Raw genomic sequence first — 27,981 nt, 5'->3', positions numbered from 1 at the left:
GGGCTGCTAAAGTTTGCAAAGTTTCTAAACTTTACCAACTGTCTGTGTCAATTCAAGTACATGCGTGCCCATCCAAACAGGCACGTTGTCTTTGTCCCTTGAGTGTCATGCATTTCGAGTTGTACATTTTCACCCAAGGATTAACAAATGAAAAGACGATCGTCAGTGAAACTGAACTTAAGCGTAACATGCTGAAAGCACTAGTGAAATTCCAGTTAACTAAGCCTTATGGTAAAACCTCTTCCAACGCAAGATTTTATACAAAGATATTTGGGTGTGTTTATGGAAACCGTTTTAAGTAAGGCTTGATCCTGTGCTTGGTGGAACCATTCTCATGTCTGGAATCCATTTTGTTTTCAGTTCTTGTAGTTGAATGGCATCACAAATGTTCTCCTTTGAGACTGTCTTCCAATGGCAAGTCTTGTTAATACACTTTGCATGCGGTCATGTTGATGAGTTTTCTGTCAGTTTCGTCTAGTCTGTCGATTTCATATCGTTGTGTAGGAGGCAGATCCTGTGATGTTCCCCAGCGCTACTTTTATGGCCAGACCCGAGGCTCCCTGGCATCGCCCTTCTACCCAAACGATTACACCGACAGTCAGGACTGTTGGTACTATCTTGGCGTGGCCGAAGCCAACAAATTTCGCCTGACCTTTCACCACTTGGATGTGGAATTCATGAAGGATGGCGTTGACATCGGGAGCGGACCTGTGGCAGACATTGACAACGTAATTGTGTCATACCAGAGGGGTGCCTACAACCCACCGCCAGGCCCCATTGAAATCACAGGGGACAGGGTGTGGATCCGCTTCATGTCCGACAGGAACATTGTCAGGCAGGGATTCAACATGAGCTGGGTTGTAGGTGAGTCAATATGGACGTGTATCCCTCAGGTTGTAACACTTCAACTCTTTATGTTGGTCGCTGCAAGGTAGGACCTGGCACTTAGTTCTTGTTCTTGTATGTCTTCTAACTTGAGGGTTAGAGTCTAATTAACTAAGCAATTAAAGAGAGGTAGCAATGGAAGTATTGTAGAACAAAACTTCCAAAATGCTCCTTTCATTAACATTTTTTTCATTTTTTGGTGTAACTGTTTAAAGAGGTATTTTGCTGTTTTTTTGATTTTATGCTAGTAAAATGTAGTATGCTGCCTGTATTTACATGTAGTTTATGAATATTTATGTGAAACTCGGACATGTCCTTTTGAGGTGTGCAATGGACTCTTTTTTTTTCATGTGAATGTGTGTATTGTTGCGTTGTAGTATTCACAGCAAAACGAATGAAGGGCTTGTACGTGTACGATATGCCAATTAATGTAGCAAGTAGCAACAAGAATACAAAGCTACATGTATTCCTCATAACAAACAAATCCTGAAGAAGGTGTATGTGATATAATTTAACAGTCACAGTCACCACAAGTTAAAAAGTAGGTGTGTCATAGTTGTGGGTGCTGGATTACAGTGTAGTGATTTGCAGCACTTACTCATTTTGTGTTTGCTCGTTATAGACCTTATTCAAGTTGAATTCCAGTGCCATGACTATAAATACAACGGCATTAGACGCTGGCATTCCAGCCAGTTTATGATTATGCATTCAACCAGAACATCTGCACTTTTCCGGAAATCCATTTGGATGCCTGGGCGCAGCTCATCCTCTGCCTGGGCGCTGTTTGTCCTTGTTATGGACCTTTGTAGAGTGACCTTCCTATTCCAACATGTCAACCTTTGTATGAAAGTGCTTAAAAATCCTGCATAAACGTGTTGGGTTCAGCATGGTTAGGGTTAGAAGTTCTCTTTTGTACGTCAGCAAAAAATAAAAGATGTATGTAGTACATGGAAGTTGATAAGTGCAAAACAGGAAAGAGTTTACTGCACAGTACAGTACATACATGCAGGCCTACCCTGTACACCTAGAACTATGTGGCGGAAGTCTCCACACTACAGGTACAATGTACATACACTTAAAAAGCTTTCACTCCAAAAATCATGTTGAGATGGGATAGCCAGGTCATTCCATAAGGTTGAGGCACTTTGTGATGGTGTCAGTTGTTACATGGGTTCCGTAAAAATGAACAGCTATTTCCCTGCATGTGGGTTCAAATTGACATTATTAATGTTATGCATCTTGCAAGGCTGAATACAGAGGTGTGTGTTATTTTTACAGAGTAAATGACCTACTCTACAGGTCATGACAGGTGGTAACTCCCCACGACACCGTCACAAATTGTGCCCCAACCTCATGGAATGACCCAGCTACCATAAACCCTCCTTAAGAAACAAGTCTCTAGTGTAGGTAGCTGCTTGCTATCCTGTTATCTGAGCAGAGGGCAAAATATGATCCTGTGGACTGTCTGCTGGATACAAGGGGACACAAACCATAGCTACATCATGGAGGAAGAACACAAACCATAGGTACATCATGGAGGAAGGACACAAACCATAGCTACATCATGGAGGAAGGACACAAACCATAGCTACATCATGGAGGAAGGACACAAACCATAGCTACATCATGGAGGAAGGACGCAAACCATAGCTACATCATGGAGGAAGGACGCAAACCATAGCTACGTCATGGAGGAAGGACACAAACCATAGCTACATCATGGAGGAAGGACACAAACCATAGCTACATCATGGAGGAAGGACACAAACCATAGCTACGTCATGGAGGAAGGACGCAAACCATAGCTACATCATGGAGGAAGGACGCAAACCATAGCTACATCATGGAGGAAGGACACAAACCATAGCTACATCATGGAGGAAGGACACAAACCATAGCTACATCATGGAGGAAGGACACAAACCATAGCTACATCATGGAGGAAGGACACAAACCATAGCTACATCATGGAGGAAGGACACAAACCATAGCTACATCATGGAGGAAGGACACAAACCATAGCTACATCATGGAGGAAGGACACAAACCATAGGTACATCATGGAGGAAGGACACAAACCATAGCTACATCATGGAGGAAGGACACAAACCATAGCTACATCATGGAGGAAGGACGCAAACCATAGCTACATCATGGAGGAAGGACACAAACCATAGCTACATCATGGAGGAAGGACGCAAACCATAGCTACATGTACATTGTACATGTAACTGGGCATGGAAAAATGTGTGAGGGATCCTCGCGAAAATTAAGGATCAGGTAGAATGGAAGCCGGGACTACAGTTGCCAAAAAAGACAAGTTTATGTGTACTCTCCACGCTCGCTTGAAAATTTAAAGGAAAATAATATATACAGTGTCACCCAGCTGCTGGTGATGTAGCAACCTTCTTCCACTTTGATTCCTTGCATGCTCATGTACTGTTTGAAAAACTCCAACCTTTTGTTATTTTATGAGGCATTTGGCAAATATGTTGGTCAAGTAACATGATTACACTATTGATTGGAATCCAAAAATACATGTATGTTAGAAAAGTTCACTCCTGCTCATTTCTCAGAAATGTTGGTGTTCTGATTTTTGAGTTAATCTTGGTGAATCAAAACCAATAAAAATGGAGTTTCTCAGTTCTCAGCAGTAATACCCACATGTACATGTTCATACCAGTCAGAATGACAGTACAGTGGCTCATCCAGGACACCGACCAGTTTTAAATAGGCGGGGCTGTGGTCTTTGTCCAATTTGATCAGTGTGCAGCAGTGCAATGACCATGACCCAATGAATGATGAAGGCCTTCATAAGTGCTCAAAAAGTTCAATTTACACAAGTTAAAGTGATTAGAAAGAGTACATACATACTATTGTACACGTAAATGTAAATGAAAAGAAGGAAAGTATTTTTTATGGAAATTTGCTTATTCTCAGATCAGGTGCTTGTACATGCACTGCATTTCTGCTTTTGTGTTTTGTTTTTTACATGTTCATTCTATTTGTTGGCTGTTACATGTATTGTTATAAGCATTACACTTAGTCAAACTCGGGGATTTTCCTGAATTCTCTAAAATTTGTGACAATGTAGGAATCCATGGCAATTTCTCCTTCTATTGTACTGCGACTTGCACCGGTACATCCCCAGTGAAAATGACAGTGGGGCTATTCCTTCCTCAATACTGCAACATACATGTACGCTCAGTGCCCTCTCTTTGAAAGTTTAGAGAATGCTGTACTTTTGATCAATTGTAATGTACATGTAATTTGGCTCCCTGTACATGTAGAAGTGATTACATGTACACGTACATGCATGCCGCATGCACTGTGGATTAATTAATGTACGTACATGTACATGTACATGTATCAGGTTTGGTTACCCTTAACCCTCCCAAATCCTCCAAAATCCTTTTCTGCAAAGTGGAGGAATTTGGAGGATTCAGGGTGTATGGCAAAAGTGCATGGCTGATTTCGAAGGATGCCGTACATGAAGGTAGTGGATTAGACCTTATGTTGTTTGTGCTTAGTTAAGTACAAATTCAGCCTGACATTTCTTTTGAATCAACCCCTCTGCTCAAGAGTGCCATTCGCACTGCCTCAACATACTGACAGGAATTTGAAGGATTCGGGCAGTTAGGCATACCTCCAACTGACATTTTCAAGAAATTTGGGAGGATTTTGAAGGATTTGGGCTGAATGGAATTTTTGATGTTGAAAATCAGAGAATTTTGGAGGATTCAGGATGATTCCTTGTAAAAAGGCCTACCGGGAGAGGGTAAGGGTTAAAGCTGAAGTGCTCACGCTGTGTCGTACTACACAAAGTACATGCACTTCACTCTGTGTGAGAATGCTCAGAGTTCAGTGACAAGCCAACATCTTTCTATAAACTACCTTCATCAGTTTTTATTTGTACATGTAGATGGTGACGAATGCCGCGTGGAGCCCTGTGCACCCGGCGAGCAGTGCTTTGATGAGGAATACACCTACAGATGTGAAGGTACTTGTACGGGGTGTGCTGGCGTGGCAAACAAAAGAAGTCCACATAATGTAGGGTGTGATGGCATTGTGTGGACTCGCACACGTCCACACAATGCTTTCCCCTCTCTGAAAAACAGTTTCACAGGCATTTTGGGGTCAAGGTTATAAAACCTTGTGCATGCCAAACAATGGCTGCATGCATTGTTTGGCACACACAAGGGTTTATCCACTATGACCACAGGCTGAGGGTTCACCTCATTTTCTCGGTTTTCTCGGAATGACGCAATCTACACTCAGAATTTGCATCTTGGCATGTACAGAAAAAAAGCCCTTTTTAGTTTGTTTTACATGTAGTTAAGCTCTGAAGATAAATGACACTGCATTCAATTTGAATGCTTCCATGTGAAGATAAATGACACTGCATTCAATTTGAATGCTTCCATATTTATTTGCATGGATAACTTCAGAGAAAACCTGTTTTACTTAGAGGTGCTCTTAAATAGTCACCTCTCTGTCTCACAAAATCATGTTTCCTTGTTTTCATTTTTATTTATAATTTGTCTGAGTCCGCAGAGAGTGTTGGTGATGAGTTCAATGACTTTATGAATATGTTTTATTTCCAGCGCAAAACGAATGCTTCAGTAGTCCGTGCGCAAATAATGGCACCTGTATTGATGGAGTCAACAGGTATACCTGTCAGTGTCCTGACGAGTTTGAGGGAGTCAACTGTGAAACACGTAAGACCTCTGACCCGTTCAATTCAAGGGTGAAATGTCTCTGCCAAGGAATAAAGTAGGCGTTAAGGAAGCACTTACTGTAGCAGTCTTTTTTGTAAAGAGGGTGCTGCAAAGTGGCAGAACTGATTGACTTTATCAAGGTGGATGCATTCTTCCCGTGGGTATCATCTTAATGAGGAAACCAAAAGCACAATAAGTGAACGTCACAAAAGATCTCGTGACGAAAGGGGAAAGAATATATTTCAGTGGTAACTTTTGTAGAAAAATAGGCTGAATTATATTGCAAAACATTTGACCAACCAGGGAGCTATAGAAAGCTCCATTAACCAACAACCTTATATATCTCCCATAGGGATTTCAGAGTTTGTGTAGGGTTAGCCATCTTTTGTCACCATGTGATCTTTGATTCTGTTCACATTCTACATGTAGCTTTATGAACATAAAGTTTCCATAATTCGAGTGCTTGTATACATGTAGTTTGACTCAATGTGCAATTAATTACACTTCAAATCTATTGGCAGTTTTGAATTTTAAGTGTCTGGAGGCTTTCTGGCAACTTGGAGTGAGTCCATGCTTACACATCTGTAAAGTTTTCAATCCATTTGGAAAAAGCACAGTGCATAAGTACTTGTCTTCCCCCATTTTAACTTAAAATCAAATGTTACACTATTTAGTACAAATGTTATTCAGAAATTTGGTGCGGAACACCAATATTGAAAGCAAAAAGACCCAACAGAAGGAAAAAAGAAAAAAAATCGCATCTATTTGGGGATTGTTGATGAACAAACCATATGTGACCCACCATCCCAAAACCAGGCTGAAGTAGGTAAACTTCATAACCCTAAAATAGTGGAACTGCCACTGTTCAGGTTTTCATGGGAGTTCACAGCCATCAGTACTCGAAAAAGCTTTCTGCAGGCAGAATTTCGATTATAATGGATCACTTTGAAGTGTAAAAAAAGCTGAAGGAGAGGCGTTGTCCATCATCACAAATACTGACTTCAGCCTGGTGCGGGGATGGTGGGGTCACATATACCAAATCAGTTGCACTGACACACACATATGTACATTATGATCAATATAATGGCTTCTCACATCTAGGAGTATCTCCAGCCGCGATTTAGCAAGATTTAGGAGATGAATAAGACTTGTAGCCCTGTGGAAAATTTCTATTCCTTTTAAGTTGTTTAATGAATCACTCACTTTTTAAATTGTTTTTTAAAAGTCTGCTTGAAACAAGTCTACATAGTACAATGTTTCTCATTTAAAACAAAAGAAAATTTTTCCTTACTTTTCAAGAATTTTTATTCGAATATTCAAATTCGAAAAAGAATATTCGCCAATCTATTGAATATTCAGTTATTCAGATAAAAATGATAGCTCCCAATTTGACTTTACAGCTGTAGACCCATGTGAGAACACCCCATGCAGCAATGGAGGTATCTGCTCTGGCAGTGGTACATCCTTCCTTTGTCAGTGTGTCAATGGCTACACCGGGACCACCTGCACAGAGGGTGAGTTTCAATGTAGACTAATGCCATCTTGCTGACAGGTGCCCAGACCTCTGCTGCTTGTCTCCGTGATTGTGGCCACCACCACAGAGGCACCTGCCTATCCATGGAATGTTTTTTTGTCACTAAAGGGAAGGATATTCTTGATTTGTTCGAACAAACTCAACTGTTGAGCTACTGCATTGAAACAGTCCTTTGTCACGTGCCCGGTTAATTATTTTAGAGAGCCATTGTTTGCAGACCCCCTAACTCCCTAGGGTGTAGGTAAAAATCCTATTGAAATCTGAGGATTTGGGACCCATGCCTAACAGTCCAAACCCTCTGATTTCAACATAGAGGGACAAAATCCATCCCTCCACCGCAAAAAAAAAACAAAAGAAAAAAAAAAACAAAGCTGTCCCATAACCAATCTTTTTTACAACTTGGCAAATGTAAAGACTCCATTATGAGTGTATGTGGGAAGTTTCGGTTCAACTGGACATAGGGTTTTGTTTTGAGGGTCATTCATAGTTCCTGCTCTCACATATGTTGGCATGTATGCATTGAACACATGTCACTGTTCATGTTTGGCTAACCAGTCTTGCAAATCTGCTTATTTTTGTGAGAGTGAAATCACTGACTTTCCTTAAACTGGCGTTGAAATGACTGCAAAAATTACAGGAAAATTCATTAAGGCTTGGTTTAAAAATGCAACTTTAAAAATGCATGTCGACGAGACAGGAGGGAATGTTCAAGGAATTCTTCCCCTCTTGGTGTACATCTTGAAATAGTTTGCGGTACCCACTGCTACATCTGACTCGGACCAGCCAGCCGACCCAGCAAGCTCGGTGGTTGAGTGGTTAAAATGTCTGCACTAGTAAGCAAGAGGTCCTAGGTTCGAGTTCCACCCAAGTAAGCACTGAGTATACATATACAGTGTGTATGAATATGTACATCGGGTCAAGGGCAAAATCTGTAATCCAAATTTTGCAGTGCTGATGTGAGTACTGTTTGGTTTCACTTATTTCACAGATATTGATGAATGCGCCAGCAACCCTTGCTCAGGCAATGGTAACTGTATGAATGGTCGTAATAGGTTTGACTGTACATGCTTCCCTGGCTATACAGGAGTTCGCTGTGGTGTAGGTACGTTCATGCAAGTTTAAGCTAGAACTAAAGTTCAACCATTTTCTTTCAAATCTCATGATCAGTCATGAGGTTCATTGTCTTGGCATGGAGTGCAATTATTCCATTTCAACTATTCCCCACTCTCTCTGCTACTTGTAACATATACATTGAAGTGGCTATTGATATAACAAGCAATGTCACCCTGCCCCAGGGCCTTGTGAATGGTCAACTACATGTAGATAGTCCAACCAACTGTCCATTGTTTAGATGATGTGGATCAAACTTTAGTTGACTATCCATTGTTTAGATGATGTGGGTCAAACTTAGTAGACTATCCATTGTTTAGATGATTTGGGCCAAACTTTAGTTGACTATCCATTGCTTAGATGATGTGGGTCAAACTTAGTAGACTATCCATTGTTTAGATGATGTGGATCAAACTTTAGTTGACTATCCATTGTTTAGATGATGTGGGTCAAACTTAGTAGACTATCCATTGTTTAGATGATGTGGATCAAACTTTAGTTGACTATCCATTGTTTAGATGATGTGGGTCAAACTTAGTAGACTATCCATTGTTTAGATGATTTGGGCCAAACTTTAGTTGACTATCCATTGCTTAGATGATGTGGGTCAAACTTAGTAGACTATCCATTGTTTAGATGATGTGAGTCAAACTTAGTAGACTATCCATTGTTTAGATGATGTGAGTCAAACTTTAGTTGACTATCCATTGCTTAGATGATCTACATCAAACTTAGTAGACTATCCATTGTTTAGATGATGTGGGTCAAACTCTAGTTGACTATCCATTGTTTAGATGATGTGAGTCAAACTTTAGTTGACTATCCATTGTTTAGATGATGTGGGCCAAACTTTAGTTGACTATCCATTGCTTAGATGATGTGGGTCAATCTCTAGTTGACTATTACATGTAGTTGTTACTCAAACTGTGATTTAGCATGTGACTGAATGTGGTTGGCAAACTTGGTGATGTGTTTGATAGGTCATCAGTGTTTGTATTCTTGTTATGCAGGCGGTAAAATAAGTTTTTGACTTTCAAACTTTGAAATGATGGCTTAATTCTGACAGTATATTTGTGTTGGGATAATGTTTAGGCAACACGCAGCACTGAAACTTTACATTTCAGTGGGTTTGAGGAAAAAATTCTTAACGATCTTCTAAAAGTGAAATGCAGGGTCCACACTGTAATTTGAATTGCTTGTTTCTGACATTTTTATTAGTTTGTTTTTCACAAATTGACCAAAAACTAATGAAAATGAATAAAAAGATATCGCATATGTTGAGAGGTGGAAAAAAGTGAAACCAAAATGTATAAAATCAGCCATTTTTTACGATGGCCTGCAGATATCAACGAGTGCTCGTCTAATCCGTGCATGAATGGAGGCGTTTGTACCGACCTGGTCAATGGATACAGCTGCTTTTGCCCATTGGGCTTCACAGGCAGCCGATGTGAAACAGGTAGGCCAGGCAAACTCTGCCATCTTGACAACTCAGAAAGCCCTTTACTTTGCAAAGAGAAATATACCGTCACAGCCAGAATTAATGTTTTCTCATAATGGCATGGTTCCGATGTTGTCCTTCTGCATTTCAATCAACATAGTTAGTGCAGTTATAGCTTCAAGTCTTACTGTGGCGTCCATACTTGTAATTATTTTGGACATAATGTTGGAGTCCTGTGGGTCCCTTGCTTTGGAAAGGGCTGTTGGCAGTCTGCATAGAATTGCCATATTAGAGCCAGAGAGAGGCTGCACTTGCAAAACCGAGCACTCTTTTGGTGCGGAAGAATCCATTCGAAGCGGCCTGAAACTTGCCAGTGCACCCCCACTCAAAACTCAATGTATACATGCACATGTACAAACCAGGGCCAAATTTCACAGAGCTATCCGAGCAGAAAGAAGGAGTTTGGAAATCTGTGTGATAAGCGAAAAAGCAGCAGAAAACTATGCCGCAGGAATTACACAATATGAGACCTTTTGACTGGGCACCTGGTTTAGCTCAGCAAGTATTTTTCAATGCCGCCAATCTGTGGAAAAGGCCGCAGAGGTACATGTACATGAAGCCCATCTTGAGCAGAAGTGCCCCCTCATCAGTTCAGAACGAGCCGTGTTAGTTGGGAGTGTTCATTTTTGTTGGTAGCAACCCGACCATAAATGCATGCGTTTCATAGTCATTTGTGATCCAGCGCAGCAGTGCAGTTCCCATCACTGGAGCCTCCATTGTTAGGAAACTTGCCCCGTCTCTTGGTCCTGCTCAGGCCTTACACATGTAAAGTAAGAGTGCTTGGATTTTTTGTCTCTCGGAGAGAGTGTTTCCCCAAAAAGTTGTAGTTTCGGCAAATACATTTGCAGTGTTGTATCAAAGCAAATTCTACGGACAGTATATTTTACTGCTTTGGCAAGATCGTTCTTTTTTATAGCTGTCAGCCAGTGGAATTCCTTTTAAAATCCAATTCAGTATTAATACAAGAAAGTGCAAGTTGTCTGTCATTAAATTTTAAAGATCATTGCATGAAATTTTAAAGAATACACTTCTATTTGTTTTACAGTTTTTCCCACAGGTTTTTCTGAGGACCTGGCTTTTGGAATATGACCTTCGTGGCATTTTGGCTGTGCGTGCTTAAGATGTTTACAATTTATCTTTTCTACACGTACCTGTGTTAACATCTTTGACTTTCAGATATCAACGAGTGTAGCAGCTCTCCGTGTTATAATCAGGGCACCTGTACGGACTTGTTCAATGAGTATCGCTGTACTTGTGCACAGGGCTTCAGCGGCCCGCAGTGTCGAATAGGTAATCAATCTACAGTAGGGCAGTCAAAGGGACCTTTAGCAGTAACTAAACATTTGTTCATCTATTATAAGAGAGTATATCTAAAAGCCTTTATCAGTTCGACAGAGGATTGCCTAGATGTAGTCACTTCATTCGATATTCTTTCCTTAATTTCCAACACAGTTAATTCAGGATGGAGGAATTTTTAGGATTTGGCATGTTTTATAAAAATGTACTTTTTTTTAAATAGTTGTTTTTTGAGGGGCAACTCTATCATTTGGCAAACCACTTTTGGTATGTTAGTACACAATTTCTTGAGATAAAGTTATGGCCTTGAAAATGATCCTCACACTATGTTGGTCATGTTGTAGCTTTCTGTGATCAAATGATCGTAGTATTGCCTGAAGTGACTTTTTAAAATTATGCAGTGGATGCCGTGGGGCTGTTCTGAACCAGATTGTCTCTTATGTTTACATATGTAGCCGTAACATGAATAATTCATACAAATTGTACTTGTGCATCGTTATTCATAAGTCACATGTATGGCATATGAATAATGCATAAATCCATCATTATCCCCTTCCCCTCCAACATAGACATTGATGAGTGTGCTCCAGCTCCGTGCCAGAATGATGGAACCTGCGTGAACCTCGTCAATATGTTTGAGTGCCAATGTGCCCCAGGATACACGGACAGCGTCTGTGGAACTGGTACCCAGCTATCCAAGTCTCCCTCAACCACAGTTCTTTGACTCTCCATCTCTTCCATACTAACATACTTTTCATCCATTTCATGGCTTTGGGTTTTTCCGTTGGCCAGAATTCTGGAGCACGAGTTTCAGAAAGAAGCAAAGTGTGGCGCTGTGCTCTTTGCTTCATTGCACCTGATTGCTTCCAATCATATTAAACCTGTTGCTCTCTCACATTCTGTAAGGTGTTTGCATTTAGCTCCGAGGAGAGGTGAATGTTTTACCTGGCTACAACGGAAAGAATGCGATGAATTGAATTAACTGGGGAGGTCACAAAAAGTGAAGTATTTCCCACTTGAAACCTAGCAGCATTCAATGCCATTCTGGGTCATGGGTTGTCAGACTTTGTGTTGTCAAAGTTTGTGTTGCCTATAAACTGTTTATGTTGGGTTTGAGGAACTGCTTGGGTTTCAAACAAGTCGAGGTGTTGTTTACCTCCCCAGCCAAATACACAAAGCAGCTTTACTGCATGGTGCTGCCAGACATGAATACCTCTGCTCAATGCTGCCTTTGTTATGGATACGATTGAAGGAAATCCATGTTGAAGTATTGGACATGTCATGGATTTTCATAACGAAGCACAATTGGCAGTTTTTTAGTGTCACTTTTTGTTTGCTGCAAAAAAAAACCCAGTTTCTGAATTTAAGTACAACTTTGCTGATTTTTGGAAAGTTGAGGCCATGTATCTGTTTTGGTACTCTGAGCATTCTGTCTGTGTGGATAAAAGTACAAAAAGTGAAATAGTGGTGTTGGATTTTGAGATAATGACATGTTAACACCCAACATTTGCCTCCTCTTGTTCCTGGACAAAATTTGTCATCCAAATATATACTGTTGATACAATGCAGACTTACTCATTTGGGATTCAACACTTTACATATATTATTGAAGAGATGTCTGTTTGGCCAGCATATGGCGCTGTACATGGATTTGCGCCTTGTTATATTTATATACTTATACTTGTTAATAAAATAAATTGCCCATCATACAAGAGCAGAAAATAGTACCTAGCAAGCATGGGACCTTTTTCAAAATTTGGCTTCAGTTTTTGTCCAAATGTGGCAATCTGGAATCCCACGATCAGTGTCACTCATTCACTGCTTGATTCAAGTTAAAATACTGCAAGCTTGGAGATCAGATCAGACAGCTTGATGTCTCTGTGGCAGCAGTAGGGGCTACCGATGCCTTTAGTCAGAGGGTCTTAGCTCAGGGAACTATAGAAATCAGGAAATTGAAGCATTCAAACATATACCAAACTAAGTTTTGGAAACCCCCAAATCTCCTCTGCCAAAGTCATAGGCAGTTATACGTGTACATGGGGCATTTAATAAAAAGTTTGGCTGGCATTGAACCTGCTTTACAATCAGTATGTTTTGTGCTTATCAGTAACTTCAATAAACAGCTCCAGGGCACCAGACAGACTAATGAAATTTGACACTGTGCTGCTAACAATTACTAAATCATTTTCACTTCATCATCAGGTGTGTCATGGGATCCTATTTTATAATTCATTACCCTTCATTACCTATTCTCCCAAAATGGAAAGATGTGTTTTGAGTTGTTATCCCTGAAGTCCTTCCATATTTCTACATTCATAAAACAAATTATGGTATTAAATAAATCATCCTGTTTTTACAACTGCGTGAAAAATTATGAAGTCTTTGCGGTTGCTTGACGTATTACAGTTCACAGTGATATAGTCTGGCAGTCTGCTGATGTCACAATAAACACAATGTCTAAACCTCAACAGGATCCTTCATTACCAACTGGGCATCAGCCTTCAAACAGGCACATCTGTCATTTTTGGTAGAATGGGTTGGTTTGATCTGATCACATCAGAATCTGTAAACTTCTTTTCCACTAATGTTCTTGTTTTTTTTTCAAAGGTGTGATGTTTCCTAATGAGTGACTGTATAGTTATCCTTTCTGTGGCTATGGTTGCGGGTTATTTGACATTTACATGCTACATATCTATTAATAGCCAAAAATGCCAGTATGGGAAACAGTGTGTCGGTGACTGGATATTACAAGCTAATATTATGCTTAAACCATAAAGCAGTTGTAATTTGGAAACAACGATTAATTCTATTTTTTGTAATTTTGTAAGCATTTGTGCATTTATTATCTCTTGGTAAGAGCAGCATTTGTTCAGGTTGTTTTCCCATGAAGCAAAAAAATTTACAAAACTAGAAACGTTAACCAAAGGGACACAGTACATGCACTGCGGAAGCTGTCCTGAAATCCACCATAATCTAGCAGTGTGGCGGTAATCATGTCCATTTACTTCATGAATAAATCGGAACAAAAATTGTGTGATCAGCATACAGTCCTGAACCCATTTATTTTCCTCTGAGAAGACAAATTCCAATCCGTTTGGCAGGGCTTCACTAAGAAGACACAGCAGCTGACAAACGTCTTGTGAAAACCGTGACAGTGGACTGATAATTACTAAGTGATGTACCATACGTTTTTTCAACCCTGTTTTCCAGATATCAACGAGTGCGCAAGCAACCCATGTATTAATGGTCAGTGCACCAATGAGGTGAATGCGTACACATGTGATTGTCTACCAGGGTACACAGGAATCAACTGTGACATAGGTAGGCCAACAAAAACTTCAATCCATTTTATTTCTCTCCCATTAGCATCCTGCTTATTCTCACCGGCACAGACTTTCTCACTACTTTTGTAGCCTGTAAGAAGTAACAGTGACTTGTAGCTGGCAGTCCTGAGGGAGAACAGTCTTGAAGACTGCCCCACAGATCTGAGGAGTACCTGCCAATAGATTACTTAGGGCAGACTCATGCATCGAGGTAGGAACTGCAAATGGATTGGACTAACCCACTCCCATCGGAATATTAGAACTAAACACAGTCTTGGACTGATGGGATATGGTACAGGCATTCTTGTACTGCCAAGTTGTGTATTATGTGATGTAAAGGACGTGTGAGGTGACATAATGCATAGGAAATCTTGCCTTTTTTGTGAGATTTCTTCTTAGTTTCAAATGCAATAGACATTGTACATACATGTGATCAGAGTTTGCGCTGATTGGTCATCCTTGGTGATGGAGTGGTACCTGTGACATGTGATTTGTTATGTACTTGCCGCGGGACTGTTTTAGACCAATGAAATGCTGGTATCCAGGACACAACATTTGATGTGACCCCGCAATTGTTGCATTGCACTTTCTTCAGAGATTGACGAGTGTGCCAGCAGCCCATGTCAGTCGGGCAGCTCCTGTGAAGACCGCATCAACGCCTTTTTCTGTCGCTGCATCCCGGGCTACTCTGGCGTCACCTGCGAAATGAGTAAATGCATCAAGTCTTCTCACTGATAACTAACACTCACTCCCTGGCTTTCCACGTGTTCGTACAGATGAAATATTTCGGATTCATTTGTATACATTTTACAGATGCAGAAAATAATAGAAAACTTGTGACGTGATTTGATTTTCAGGCATTGTACCATTTTGTAAATAACTTGTATGAGAAATAGGTCAAACTAATTGAGTGCCATGTAGACTGAATATAAGTCGCATGTCTGTAATTGTTCCAAATGGTATAAATATAGCGCCAAACTTAAATGCAGAACCATAGAGCTGTGTTGACTTGCTAGAGTGACAACCCACCAGTAAGTGGGTGGAGCCTGCTTTCTGTTTGTATTTGTGCACAAACAGTATGGACATTTTGAAATACTGTGCCTTTTAGGATGGCTGTTTGGGTGTGCATATAAATAGGTCTGTTTTCCTCCATGGGTTTCCTTTTTTGCAAAGCTGGTACACTCAAAACTAAATAAAATGCACAAATTTGGCAGATGTGATGTGCATATGGAGGAATATTGCTCACAAAGTCCAATCTTGCCTAATTTCAACACAGTTTGTGATATGCACTTGAATTGAAAATCTCCATTGGTTTCTTAATGTTTTCTATGAGGAGCTGGCAATTCACGAATTTTATTAAGTTAAACACTGACTTGTCTCTGAAAAGATGAATTTTATGCCTAAACAGAACCTCTAGGGTTAATATGTCTGCAAACTGCCCCCCCTTACAACCTCCCCCCTGCAGATATCAATGAATGCATAAGTCTGCCATGTCAGAATGGCGCGACCTGCGTCGACATCACCAATGCCTTCATTTGCCAGTGTGCTGCCGGATACCAGGGAACTTTATGCGAGGAGGGTAAAGAAATATTGTGCATGACTCTATCGACCCATCATTTCACTCACTGAAACATCTAGGCTTTCCTTCACCATTGAACTTGCCGGGTCTCATTGCGTGAAACCATCTGAGCTTAACGCATATCTTGCTTACTTCAACTAGATCTTAGTGAGACTTTTTACTAACCTACTCAGATTCCATCTTCGTAGCATGAACACAGATCTCCCCTTCTTGCTATGGAAGAAAGATGTCACGACTGCATCAGTAGTAACCTGGAAATACAAAACAAAAAATTACACAAACAGACAAATTATGTGAACTTGATCCCAAGGGCTTTAATTGACTCCACTCTGTCGCTATCAATCTCAACACTGCAAAGAAAATGACTGAGACGTCACATGTTCGTTGATGTTAAAAAGACCAATCCTTGTTGGTTTGCTTGATCAGCAGTGTCGATGTGGAGTTCTTTTTGAGTACCAAGGTTCTCTGCCAGAAAATGAACAGGATCAGAGGGAATAAAGTTGGAGTACGTAGGCATTTGATGGTAAATGCACAAAAATAAGATTACAAACTAATTGTAAAACTTCAGACACTCCCAGTTTTGTAAAATTTAAGTTTTATGGAGAACTCTCGAGTACTCTCATCCCAAAAATTTAATTTTTATCAAACAGTGATAGTCTAAAGTCATCATTTTACTTTGTAATCTTACTTTTGTGCATGTACCATCAAATGCCGATGTACTTCAGCTTTGTTCCCTCCTAAGTAGTTAACTATTTGGCAGAGAAGATGGTACTAGGAAAGTACTTGACTACCACACTGTTGAACAGTATGGCTTGGTTCGTTTGTCAGTGAGGCAGGGTGCTTTGTGGGTGTTAAGGGTAGCATATATTCGTGTCTCAATCTGTGTGTGCTATTTTTTTTTTGGAATATGCTTGCACACGATTATTGATCTTTTTCTGTTTTGGAATGTCATATAGCTTTTAAAGAAACCCGGTTTTTTGCTCATTTATGGGATGCATTGGATAACTAACCTACTGACTTTCTCACAGCAATCAGGTTTTCCGCATGTGATATCTTACAGCTGACGAATGCTTACAGTTTTTCCAAATTCTCTTGTCATGTGATGGATGGACCATGCAACTTGAACCAATACATGCATTTATTATTCTGTGAACCATGCACTAACTCACTGACATCACTTTTACATGTATCTGAGCAGCTTCACACTGCTGCTGTTTGGTTGGTCCTTTCATTCTTGTCTGTCATGGTGGTGGCCTTGCCAGTGTTGAATAATAGATTGACCGTGCCGTTTTAACTTTTTTTGGTTTGTTGATTGATTTTTTCAAATGGCTGTTGGGAAAAGGCACTCAGTAACGCTTGGGCTGAAAAGTATCGGTGCATTTCATTGTGCTCCAGGGAAGGATTTGATTTTTGCCTGTCCTCGCAGATGAAAAGCAAGGAAAGTTTCACATTGCCAACCTAACAGATGGAAATTCAAAAGCCTACTTTCAATCCTGGTAGCCATTAACATGTTTGTTATGGAAATTCATGCATACAGGCATGAGTGACAAGGGTAGCTTTACATGGGGTGTAACAATTCTGTGATGTATTGGCAGTTGTGATCTGTGAGATCCAGCTTTACTATACAAAAAAATGGACTGGGATACTTGGCCACAAATAAACTTGGACAAAAGACAAACTGTTTAGATTGGAACAAAACATTACTAAAGTATACTTTGAAGGTATGTTCACCTGAAGGAGCCATTGAAAATAAACTTTGTGGTTTGCTTTCGATGGCTTATGTATTCACACATATTGACACATCGTACAGAATTGCATTATTGTGACCTCCGCCAATATTCCATAGCACCATGGAAAACTGCTGTTGTAACATTTGAAGTACTTGCTCAATCTTCCAGTGGCGGATGTAATGTTTATGGCGCCCTCATCAAGCCACACACTGACCAAATAATACTGTTTGTAAAGTAATCCTTCATTCTTTTGCCAGATATCAATGAATGTGCCAGCGTGCCTTGTGTCAACAACGGTCAGTGCACGGACATCGTCAACGGGTACGCCTGCTCCTGCCCCGCTGGCTTTGCAGGGCTGCGTTGCGAACTCAGTAAGTTGTTGTTTTTTTTCTCAGACACATTGTAAGAGGGAAGTTATACTACAGGGTTTGTGTCTCGCCAACTTTGATCTTTTTGGGGTTGAGAAGACGGATTCAACTCTTACTTTCTTTCCCTCGCCTGCTGCCCGTTACCAGTGGCCTCAAAACTGTGCAGTTATATGCAAAGCATGAAGTGGAGTTCAGCGTCAGTGTATTTTACTGACTGAAGGTTGGGCTATCTTCGAGAAGCACCTGTTCCAATCTTTAAACAAGTTCATGTTGGAGGACAAGCAAACCTACAACACTATTTTGTGTCAGGAAAGGATCAAGTTAAATTGTCAAAACTGCCATTCATTTTGCCACTGCACATGGCCTGGGTTGTAGCAAACATTGGTCTGTGTTAGGGCCTTGGAGTGTTGCAAAATATGGAGCTGCCAGAAGAAATGTCGTACAGATCTTTTGCAACTGAGTCTCACAGGTCAGCATTTGCAACGGTATTGTTGCTTTAAAACTGTCATGGTTTTGCCTCAAATAAAACAGCCCCCTTTAGCTGGTTTGTTGTGAAATAATACATCCATAAGAGGTTAACAAACTTTTCTTTTGAATACTTGCAGATGTGCAGGAGTGTTCCAGCAATCCGTGTCAGAATCTGGGTGTGTGTGTGGATGGGGTCAACTCCTTCTCCTGTGTCTGTAAACCAGGCTGGGAGGGCAGCCTCTGTCAACTGTGTAAGTTGAGACCGTGTCCTGGTACCCGTGTTTAGTGGAGATGTCCTTCAGATCATCATAAGATCTCACAGGGCCATTGCTGTGGAGACCAGCACATGATCTATAATGCAAGTCGTCACAAGCTATTCGAATCAGCTGCCAAACAAAAGCACCCTGTTTCTTGTGACTAGTCTTGTGTGTGGTCTTGTGATGGCCCTGACTACAGTACATTAGTGACTGGTATCCATACATGGGTGCCCTGCATGTGTACATCCACTGTATGGGGGGGGGTGTGGACAAACAGAAGCTGGACATATGAGCCAGACTCATGGGAAATGGATTTTGCTACCGTCTGGCGACTTCTATTAGAACATACTTTGCATCATGCCATAGTGCAATGCATTCCATTCAGATGTCTCAGCTACGGCTGTGGTGCATACCAAGATATTGGACACCTGACCAAAAATACCAGGTACCAAGATCCTTGGTATGTATTTTGTCACCCCAGATGGTTAATAATTCTGGCCCAGAGATGTTGTGTTCTGTGTTAATGTTATGCTTTGTGTCCAGTTGTAGCAAATATTTTCTCCAACTTATTTTCTTGTGGAATTGCTGGTATTTCTGAAATAGCATGATAAAAGATGCTCTACGATTGGTTTTTATGTGTTTATTATTTTTTTAATCCCGTTCTTCAAGCACCTGTATGGCTAAAGAAGTGTGCAGGGCCTACTTGGTACAAATCAAAGATCGTATAGCGCCGCGTAGCAGTGCAAGGTGGAGAACTTCACCGCGAATACACGTAAAACGTTGTAATCGCATAGGCGCCATTTGAGCAAGCAATACATCTGCGCAATGCACATTAATGCACAGGCACAGGCGCCGCGGCAGGCACGTGCACCTGGTGAGCCTGCGCCAAAGCATGACGGTAAACTACGCAGGCGTATCGCTTGCTCAAATGGCGCTCGTGGTAATTACATCTTTTTGGCAGAGTTATCCATCTTGCGCCTTCGGCGCTACACGATCTTTGGTACAAATCAAGTGTAATGTGCAAGGTATATCCCCAATGTCAGCATTTATCAAAGTGTCACTTCTCTTTTTGTCCCTGAAGCTGTGGACGACTGCGAATCCTCACCTTGCCAGAATGGTGGTACATGTCGAGATGACCATCTCTCCTACGAATGTAGCTGTATACCTGGCTACAGCGGTCTCAACTGTGAAATAAGTAAGCCATCATCTTTTTCCCTCCCAAGTTTAAAGTTCACAAATATTTTTGTTAATCCTTAGCAGCCTGATATCCCGGCCAACAAAGGAGCAGCTTAATTTCCCTGGAGGTCTTACACCCTGATCTAACAGAGGCATATTCATACTCACTGTTGTCCAAGAGCTTGTGAAAAAATTCACAAAATCTTCTTTGGTACAACGCAAACATACACCTTCCTGGTTACGAGTGCATACCTCTGAACCACCAAGCTTGCTGGGGTCGGTTAGCCATTTTGTGTCAGATGTAGCGGCGAGTACCATAATCAAAGAATTTCCACAGATATGCTTTTTGTTTGGGGAGATGTCATTTTTAACAACAAGTCTTACGCTAACAGTTATGTATGTTCATAACACCGTGTACCCAGTGTTATCCAAGGGCCTGCAAAAACACAGGTACTGGTTACTGCCATTGTTAGTTTTAAGGCCACCTTGGACATACAAACATATCAGATAAACTGGGTGCCATCGTATGAAATCATAACCGGTATTCACACTGAAAATTTACAGAGGTAAGATACTTATTGTGCATTGACTTCATGTCAGTTTCCCTCGAAGGCTCAACCAAGGACTGAAATTGAGAAGCAGTGTTTCCCTCTAGTCAACCCGATGTCTAGTTTTTCTTTCTTTTCAAATCCCCAGACAACAACGAGTGTGACAGTGTTCCGTGCTTGAACAATGGCATATGCATGGATGGCATCAATATGTTCACTTGTCAGTGTCCCGGTGGCTGGACTGGAGCCCGCTGTGAGATAGGTAAGCCTCGCTCAAAGATCGCTAAACCTGGCCACAGGTTAACAGAATACTGTGGTCAGACATGCAAAAGCAAGGACTCACTTTGTCACCTCAAGAGACTGTTGCCTGAATTGATAGAAAATGATTTGAGACCTACTTTCTTCTGTGGTTGTTCTTTCTTTGGACTTCGCATGGGTTTCTATAGTGCCATTTGAATGCCTGACATGTGAGCCATTACAACTCGATGAACACTGCATTCCATATGACTCTTGTTCCGTCAGGAATTTCCTCCTTGTTGGGATGCAATTACAATCACATGCCTTCTAGTTGTGTGCTGTTACAAACTATGAAGCAACACCATACATGTACTTATTTTTGTGCGTGTACTTTATGACCTGCTGCACAACACACAGTTACACGATGGAATAATTTTCACTTTAAATGTGATCCGCTCCAGGAATAGGTTATATAAGCTGCAAAAAAAATCAATCAAGTTATATACATGACTGGAAAGCCCACATTGTAAGCTTTCATTTGGTGTATGATAAAGCTCCATAGCCTTTCCCGTTCTGGAGTTATGACACGTTTGCATTAATTCCAGGCAATTGAAATTGCAAAACCAAGAAAACAGGCTTTGAAATATCTGGCTCTGATGTGGGTTGTAGGCATTTAATACTTAACAACCAACATGTTCTTGTGTTATGACCACCTTCAAAATTCGCACAAGGACTATTAAAGGAATTAGTGTATTCAATGATTTTGTCAGGAAAAAAGAATTTTTGAATCCAATGTTGAGCGGGTCATTGCTCGTAAATGCATGGTGCGACTTATATCACCTTTTCCTGGAGCAGGTCACAAAAAAGCTCTGTGGAGTAGGATTAAGTCCTGTGGTTGTTCATCACATAGACTTCCAGTTACCATTGGCAACATCGAGAGACGTCACACATCGGTACTCTATATCTGTTTCTTACTTTGTTTCGCCGGTCTGAGACTCACATAGGATCTGTTAATCCTCTTTCAAATGGTTACATGCATTGTTTTCTCAGCTGTTTATAGATTTGACATTGCCATCTCTTTCTTGTCTCCTTTATCGTCCAGATATCAATGAGTGTGCAAGTGAGCCTTGTTTCAATAATGGGACTTGCGTCAACGGCGTCAACCGGTTTCGCTGCAGCTGTCTGTCAGGCTGGGAGGGGGAGCTTTGTAATGTCGGTAAGTTGACATTTTCTGCATCTGGACTGTAACTCTGCTTCATTCCCTGTGCCTTTTTTGCAAGGAATCTTCCTGTCATTAGCCTTTGATACTGACAACTGTGTTGCCAAAACCAGTGACACACTCTTTGTACTGTAGCTCTGAAGAGGTGCCATTTTTCTCATGTGACATAACATGTACCTTCCCAGGAAAATCTGTCTTTATGGCTTTAAGGGCCTCGCATTGGCCCAGCGCTGTAGTGGAGTCCATCACAAGTCATTCAGTCCTAAGCCAATTCACAAGCTATTCAAATGAATTGTGACAAAAAGTATTCCTTTGTCACTGTTCACCCTGTTACTTATGACTGGCCTTGTGAAGGGACTTGTGACTGGCCCTGTGAAGGGACTTGTGACTGGCCCTGTGAAGGGACTTGTGACTGGCCTTGTGAAGGGACTTGTGACTGGCCTTGTGAAGGGACTTGTGACTGGACTCATGAGAGACTTGTGACTGGCCTTGTGAATGGACTGGTGACTGGCCCTGTGAAAGGACTTGTGACTGGCCTTGTGAAGGGACTTGTGACTGGCCCTGTGAAGGGATTTGTGCCTGGCCTTGTGAAGGGACTTGTGACTGGACTCAATAGCAGCACTGCATTCACCTAAACTGTTGTTTGTTGGATGTGGGCCTGACCAGAAAATTCTGGCAGCCTTTTGGGTACTAGCAAGAATCCAACATGGCTTCCACACCAGCCAATAAGATTGGGTATTAAAGAAAAACACCTGTAGTCATTGTGTGGCCCATCTTAAAAACTTTAACCCTGAGGTCAGGACGTCAGTGAATGGCATCACATTTGTTTCTTCAGCATGGAAATGTGACCGTCAGAGACCAATAAAATTTATTACCAGATGTATTCATTTTGTGCAGAGCTCAATCGCTACGTTTCTTGCCGTTATCTTCACCTTTCCAGATACCAACGAGTGCAGCCCGCCAACAGGCAATCCTTGCAGAAATGGAGGTACCTGTGTCAACTTGTTCAACTCTTACCAATGCGTCTGTGCGCCTGGATACACCGGCATTAACTGTGAACAAGGTGAGGGAAGTGTAATGCATGGCCAAACACCATTGGTCTTAATTCACGTGTTGGCCATCTTGATATGAAAGAGAAAAAATCCCTGCACAGTATGTTGGAAAAAAGATGATGCTTATCGATGACCATCCTTGTGCTCCATTGAGTGCTGTAAGTTCATATCATTGATAAAATGTCATATAATCCCCCTTTAGCATTCAAGTGAAAAGTATTTTTCAATTGGACATCTATCTGCTCTTTAGATGTGCTTTCTAGAATTCTGTAAATTTGTGGCAGACAAAATGACGTGTTCTTCAAGATAAAAGCCGTCAAGTTTTCTACAACAAGCGAGTTAGAGAAACCCACACGTATTTTATTGGCATTGTAAATAACTAAAGCTTTTGAAAAAGTTGCGGTTGAATACCTTGATTTTCTTTGTGAATCTCTCTCTACAATTATTAGCTGCTTTTCTCTATTTTTCTTGCTTTTATTTGTTTTTGTTCCTTGAGATTTTCATATGATAATCATGTTTGGCATTTTGGCTATTATACTCACCCATGGACTGGGGAATCTACCAGTGTTCTGCTGTAATGCACCATTGCACTGTATGTCTTGAAATCCACAGCATTCAATGTGTGTAACATTGTGGTGCTGTAAGGATCAGTGGCACATTTTGTAAACTTTTATTTTGTGGAGACATGTTTTACAACCTTTCCCAAAGATGTATAATTGTGAATACAGGAATTTTGTATACTAGACAGTCACACTTGTTTGTTGATACACTCATGGGGTATACCAGCTGAAGACCGACACCTGTACATGGAACCTTGATACAGTGTGTGTGAGATTCAGACATACCGACTGAGCAACTTTTGTGTCAATTTCACCCTCCTTTGACCAGCTTGTGTGACTGAAGGTGCCATCTTGACGAAAATTCTCTCTCCAAACCAAATATGGTGGGAACTGTTTGTAATGCCTTTACCTGGAAAACTGCACGGTGCCTGAAGTTTTTAACTTATGTTACTGCAGATATCAATGAGTGTTCCAGCAATCCCTGTCTGAATAACGGCGCTTGCAGCAACCTGGTCAATGGCTACAGCTGTACCTGCGCACCTGGCTACTCTGGAAACAACTGCCAACTCCGTATGTGTCCTTCCAGAATTTCCCCATATCCTTTCACAAAGTAGCGAGTCAGTTTTTTAACGAAAGCAAGTCTCCGGTCTTTATTTTTGTCAAGACTAAAGTTCTGTTTAACACATCACTGTATTTCAACAGGTTTTGTGTAATGCTTTTCAAAAAATCTCTGCCGTGTATTCACTATTTTTTTCCATTTAAAGATTTCTGATGATAAAACCTTGGTGTCATGGAAACAAACTTTAGTTTTGCACATAATAAATCAGAATTTTTTGTTTCTTTTTCTGCAAGTCTTATTAAAAAAATGTGACTGGAGTCCAACCAAAGTCTCAGTGAACAACTTGGCCCTATAGTGTAATTCGACCACCAGAATTAGAAGCCATTACTGAGGTGGCACAACACTCATGGACAGGTGGTACGCGCCCATTACATGCCTCTTCGAAAAAAAGGGTGTCGTGATTTGCCAAATGCACGCACGCATCAAGCTGAAGAATGTGCGTGTGAGTGCGGTGCCACTGCAGTTAGGTGTCTAATTGGATTAGTCTGTAGTCAGAAATACTGACATCCCATCTTTTTGTTTTGGTTGTTGCAGAGGACAACCCGTGCCTCAACGCACCCTGCGTCAATGGAGGCACGTGTGTTAATCGTATCAGCTATTACACTTGCAGCTGTCTACCAGGCTTCCAGGGTAGCAACTGCCAGAATGGTATGTGCACGGTAACGTTTGCAGTGCTGTCAACCCTTAAGGAGCTTTAGAGAGCGGAAATATTGTTGCAGTGCGTTTCTTTCACCACTCTGAGCCTTGAGGAGTTTTTCCAGGAAAGTCTCGGAATCATATTGATGCCAGTCATGTAAAAATCAGGAAATAATCGCTTTTCTGAGAGGTCCGCCAAAATTACCAACTTTTCCCATCGGTATGCACGGCGCACGCAAGCAGCGAGTGATTGTAACAAAACCCTGTGGTGGACTAAACTGAAAATGGACAGATGCACTTTATACAGTGAATGTCTTTTACATGCCTGCCAAGTGAAAAAGATCGGACATATGAACGCCCAAGTCAGGGGATCGGGGGAGTCTGCTCCAACAGCATTATGCAAGTTGCCACTGCAGAGTAATTCTGCATCTACATATATACATGTAGTCTATCCGGTTCATAAGTGTGACGTCACTTCAGTTTAAACCACGCCCACTGCACATGCACTGCACATAGAGTTACATGCATTGATCGCCATTTACATGGAACTATGGAACCGGAAGTTAATGTCCAACTTCATTGATCGTCCAGTGGGGGACTGCAAATCATGGCGCATCTTCCTTTGTGACAAAGTCACTTACGAACCGGATAGTATATGTGAAGTGGCTACTCAGAAAACACTGGTTTGGAAACTTCCAAGGTCTGGTGATGACACACCAAACTACCGTGGCCTTTTTTATGAACTATCCTAGAGATCTCCAAATCCCAAAAAACTATGCAGAAAAATCAAGGGGCATCAAGCTTATGTGTGACTCACTATGCAAAAAAGGTATGTCTGTATGTATACAGACCATGCCGTACATCTGCCAGAGATCAATTCAAAATTTTACTGTATCTCAGGAATAGAATCTGCAACAGAGGTCAAAAATACACAGATTTAATCCTTATTAAATGCCTCTCTATCCGTGGGCATCACGTAAAATCAATTTGTCACACATAAGCCCAGGGGCCTTTTTTTACTTAGAGCCAGTCACATGTCAAGTAACAGTTGCCAGCTGCCTGCCTTCCTCAATCCTATCAAATCTCCTAGTGGCTTCTGAAAGTCAGTGAAGGAAGCGTGCCCTCCTTTGCATTACATGCCTTGGGTTGTTATTCATAGTATTTATTGGTCTCCCTTTTCCCTCACTCCTACAGACACTGATGAGTGCATTGGCAATCCGTGTCAGAACGGCGGTACTTGTAATAACCTAAGGGGTGCCTACTCCTGCACTTGTGTGTCTGGCTGGGAGGGTAGCAACTGCCAAGTCAGTAAGTTCCAACTCTGCAGCCTTTTTGAACAGAATATCCTGGCGAGTATTTGCCACGATTCTTTCTGATTTCTCCCAAATCTGACACTCTGCCATAAACCAGTGGCACATGAGCCAGGTCTACAGTTTGAATTGTCAAGCTCATCCTGGAACAAAGCCCCTGATTTCATGGTTACTCGTTACTCAATGTGAGATGTTTTGTGGCCACCCTGATTGGGCCAACTCATGCATATTGAATTTCTCAAAGGACCTTCACCATGCTACATTTTGCTGTTAATTACCCAAGTGACTCATTCTTTGAATGTCTAGAAGAAAGGCGGCATTAAACCAGATGGATGATGAGGTTATGGTCAACCATATTTAGGTCTTGAATTGGATTCACAACAAAGTATTTCTCAAATGTAAAACAACTATTTTGTCAATTCGGCAAAAATTAATGAGTCCCTAAATCGTCTAGAATTGAGTTCAGTATATATGAGGGTGTTGGCATGAAAACAGACTCTGTACAGTGGAACAATGCTATGATGAACCCACTGTGTAGACATAACATGTATAGTGCCATTCTGCTGCATTAATCTTATCTTATTAATCGTTACTCAGATACAGATGAGTGCGCCAGCGGGCCGTGCCTGAACGGTGGCTTCTGCACCGACCTGGTCAATCGCTACACCTGCACTTGCCCTCAGCAGTACACAGGGCAAAGGTGCGAGACAGAGCTGGACGCCTGCCATAACGACCCCTGCCGCAACCAGGGCACCTGCCTCAATTTCTACACCTACTACCGTTGCACCTGCCCGCCCGGCTGGATCGGGGACGACTGCGGCATCGGTGAGTTACAGTACCACAGAGTCTGGGGCCATATTGCATAGTGATTCAGTTGAAACCATCACAAGACCAGACACAAGACCATGTGGTAGTGTGAGGGGGGGATCAGTGGCTCAATCTGTAGAGTTGCATTGCAGCCCCAAGTGTTCAGAATATGATAGAATTAGTATCCAGCATACAAGGGAGTACCCATCGTTGTGGCCAAATTGTATTCGATGAAATCCTTTAAATTTTATTTCGAGTTCTAATTAAACATCAAAGTTGTTATTAAACAAAGAAAACTCTTCCATTTTTGTTCCCCCATCTGCTACTTTTTTACCGCACAGTGTGTAAGTATTGTCACCGTGCACGGCTTGTCCACGTTGCATTTCTGGATTCCACAGATTTTTGTTTGCACTTGCAATGTTTCTCCTGTCTGCTGCGGCCTGCCCTCCCTACTTTGTGTTGCAGTGTTTTATTGTGTGTTTTCCAGCAACCTGCTTGTTGTAAACCCTGGGAGGAAACTCTTGACAAAAACCATTCATTCTCATTAGCCGATGGCCTGTCTCGTGATACCACTTGAGTCTTTACTGTGTTTCTGTTTCACTGCGTATTGTATGAGGAAAGAATTTGACCGCTGCCAACTTACAAAAGACTTGTCACACCCATAGTACATGCAGCTCCAATTCCAGTTTAGTAGCAGAGCTATACTTATACAAATGGTTGCTTTTGAGGATTTATCACATGGATAAAATGTTTGAGCATGATCAAAATATGGTGGGTACCAGGCAGGACAAGGATTTGAAGACAGGTGTTTTAAACATCTGGTTGATTGTAAACATGGCCATGTTTTACATTCAGCATTCGTGATACCTTGTGTCTCTTTTTCAACCGAACGAGTTCGAGAATCATAGTACGGATTATAGCTTCATGGCACAATGCACTGTGTTCTTTCAAAAATCAGAGGTTAAATGCCTGTGATGGTGAAACATCCTGACTAACCCTGACTACAAACAATAATTGAACCACAGACATACAGAATATGAAATTTGCTGTT

The 27,981-nt window shown here is 41.3% G+C and overlaps 1 protein-coding gene across 7 annotated transcripts in view; it reads left to right on the top strand.

Moving 5' to 3' along the window:
- The window catches only part of LOC110978549 (uncharacterized), a 58,207-nt gene that overhangs the window by 6,634 nt on the left and 23,592 nt on the right, over nucleotides 1-27,981 (top strand). For 4 of the 7 annotated variants that reach the window (XM_087138822.1, XM_022233634.2, XM_087138824.1 and 1 more), the window contains exons 3-23: nucleotides 505-864; nucleotides 4,808-4,885; nucleotides 5,490-5,603; nucleotides 7,004-7,117; nucleotides 8,126-8,239; nucleotides 9,590-9,703; nucleotides 10,922-11,035; nucleotides 11,611-11,724; nucleotides 14,252-14,362; nucleotides 14,960-15,073; nucleotides 15,830-15,943; nucleotides 17,931-18,044; nucleotides 18,647-18,760; nucleotides 19,848-19,961; nucleotides 20,639-20,752; nucleotides 21,830-21,943; nucleotides 22,887-23,009; nucleotides 24,015-24,128; nucleotides 24,712-24,825; nucleotides 26,008-26,121; nucleotides 26,721-26,948. In XM_087138822.1, the coding sequence (XP_086994948.1) occupies nucleotides 505-864; nucleotides 4,808-4,885; nucleotides 5,490-5,603; nucleotides 7,004-7,117; nucleotides 8,126-8,239; nucleotides 9,590-9,703; nucleotides 10,922-11,035; nucleotides 11,611-11,724; nucleotides 14,252-14,362; nucleotides 14,960-15,073; nucleotides 15,830-15,943; nucleotides 17,931-18,044; nucleotides 18,647-18,760; nucleotides 19,848-19,961; nucleotides 20,639-20,752; nucleotides 21,830-21,943; nucleotides 22,887-23,009; nucleotides 24,015-24,128; nucleotides 24,712-24,825; nucleotides 26,008-26,121; nucleotides 26,721-26,948 (2,724 nt within the window). The remainder of the gene's footprint in view (nucleotides 1-504; nucleotides 865-4,807; nucleotides 4,886-5,489; nucleotides 5,604-7,003; nucleotides 7,118-8,125; nucleotides 8,240-9,589; nucleotides 9,704-10,921; nucleotides 11,036-11,610; nucleotides 11,725-14,251; nucleotides 14,363-14,959; nucleotides 15,074-15,829; nucleotides 15,944-17,930; nucleotides 18,045-18,646; nucleotides 18,761-19,847; nucleotides 19,962-20,638; nucleotides 20,753-21,829; nucleotides 21,944-22,886; nucleotides 23,010-24,014; nucleotides 24,129-24,711; nucleotides 24,826-26,007; nucleotides 26,122-26,720; nucleotides 26,949-27,981) is intronic. The other 3 variants (XM_087138825.1, XM_087138826.1, XM_087138827.1) reach the window with 3 other exon arrangements.

The sequence above is a fragment of the Acanthaster planci genome, linkage group LG07, assembly GCF_054643075.1.
Source record: "Acanthaster planci isolate LZ-2023a linkage group LG07, COTS_SCS, whole genome shotgun sequence".
In the NCBI taxonomy this organism is placed as follows: Eukaryota; Metazoa; Echinodermata; class Asteroidea; order Valvatida; family Acanthasteridae; genus Acanthaster; species Acanthaster planci.
Note: the sequence above shows the minus strand (reverse complement) of the source record. Positions and strands in the feature narration are given on the sequence as shown.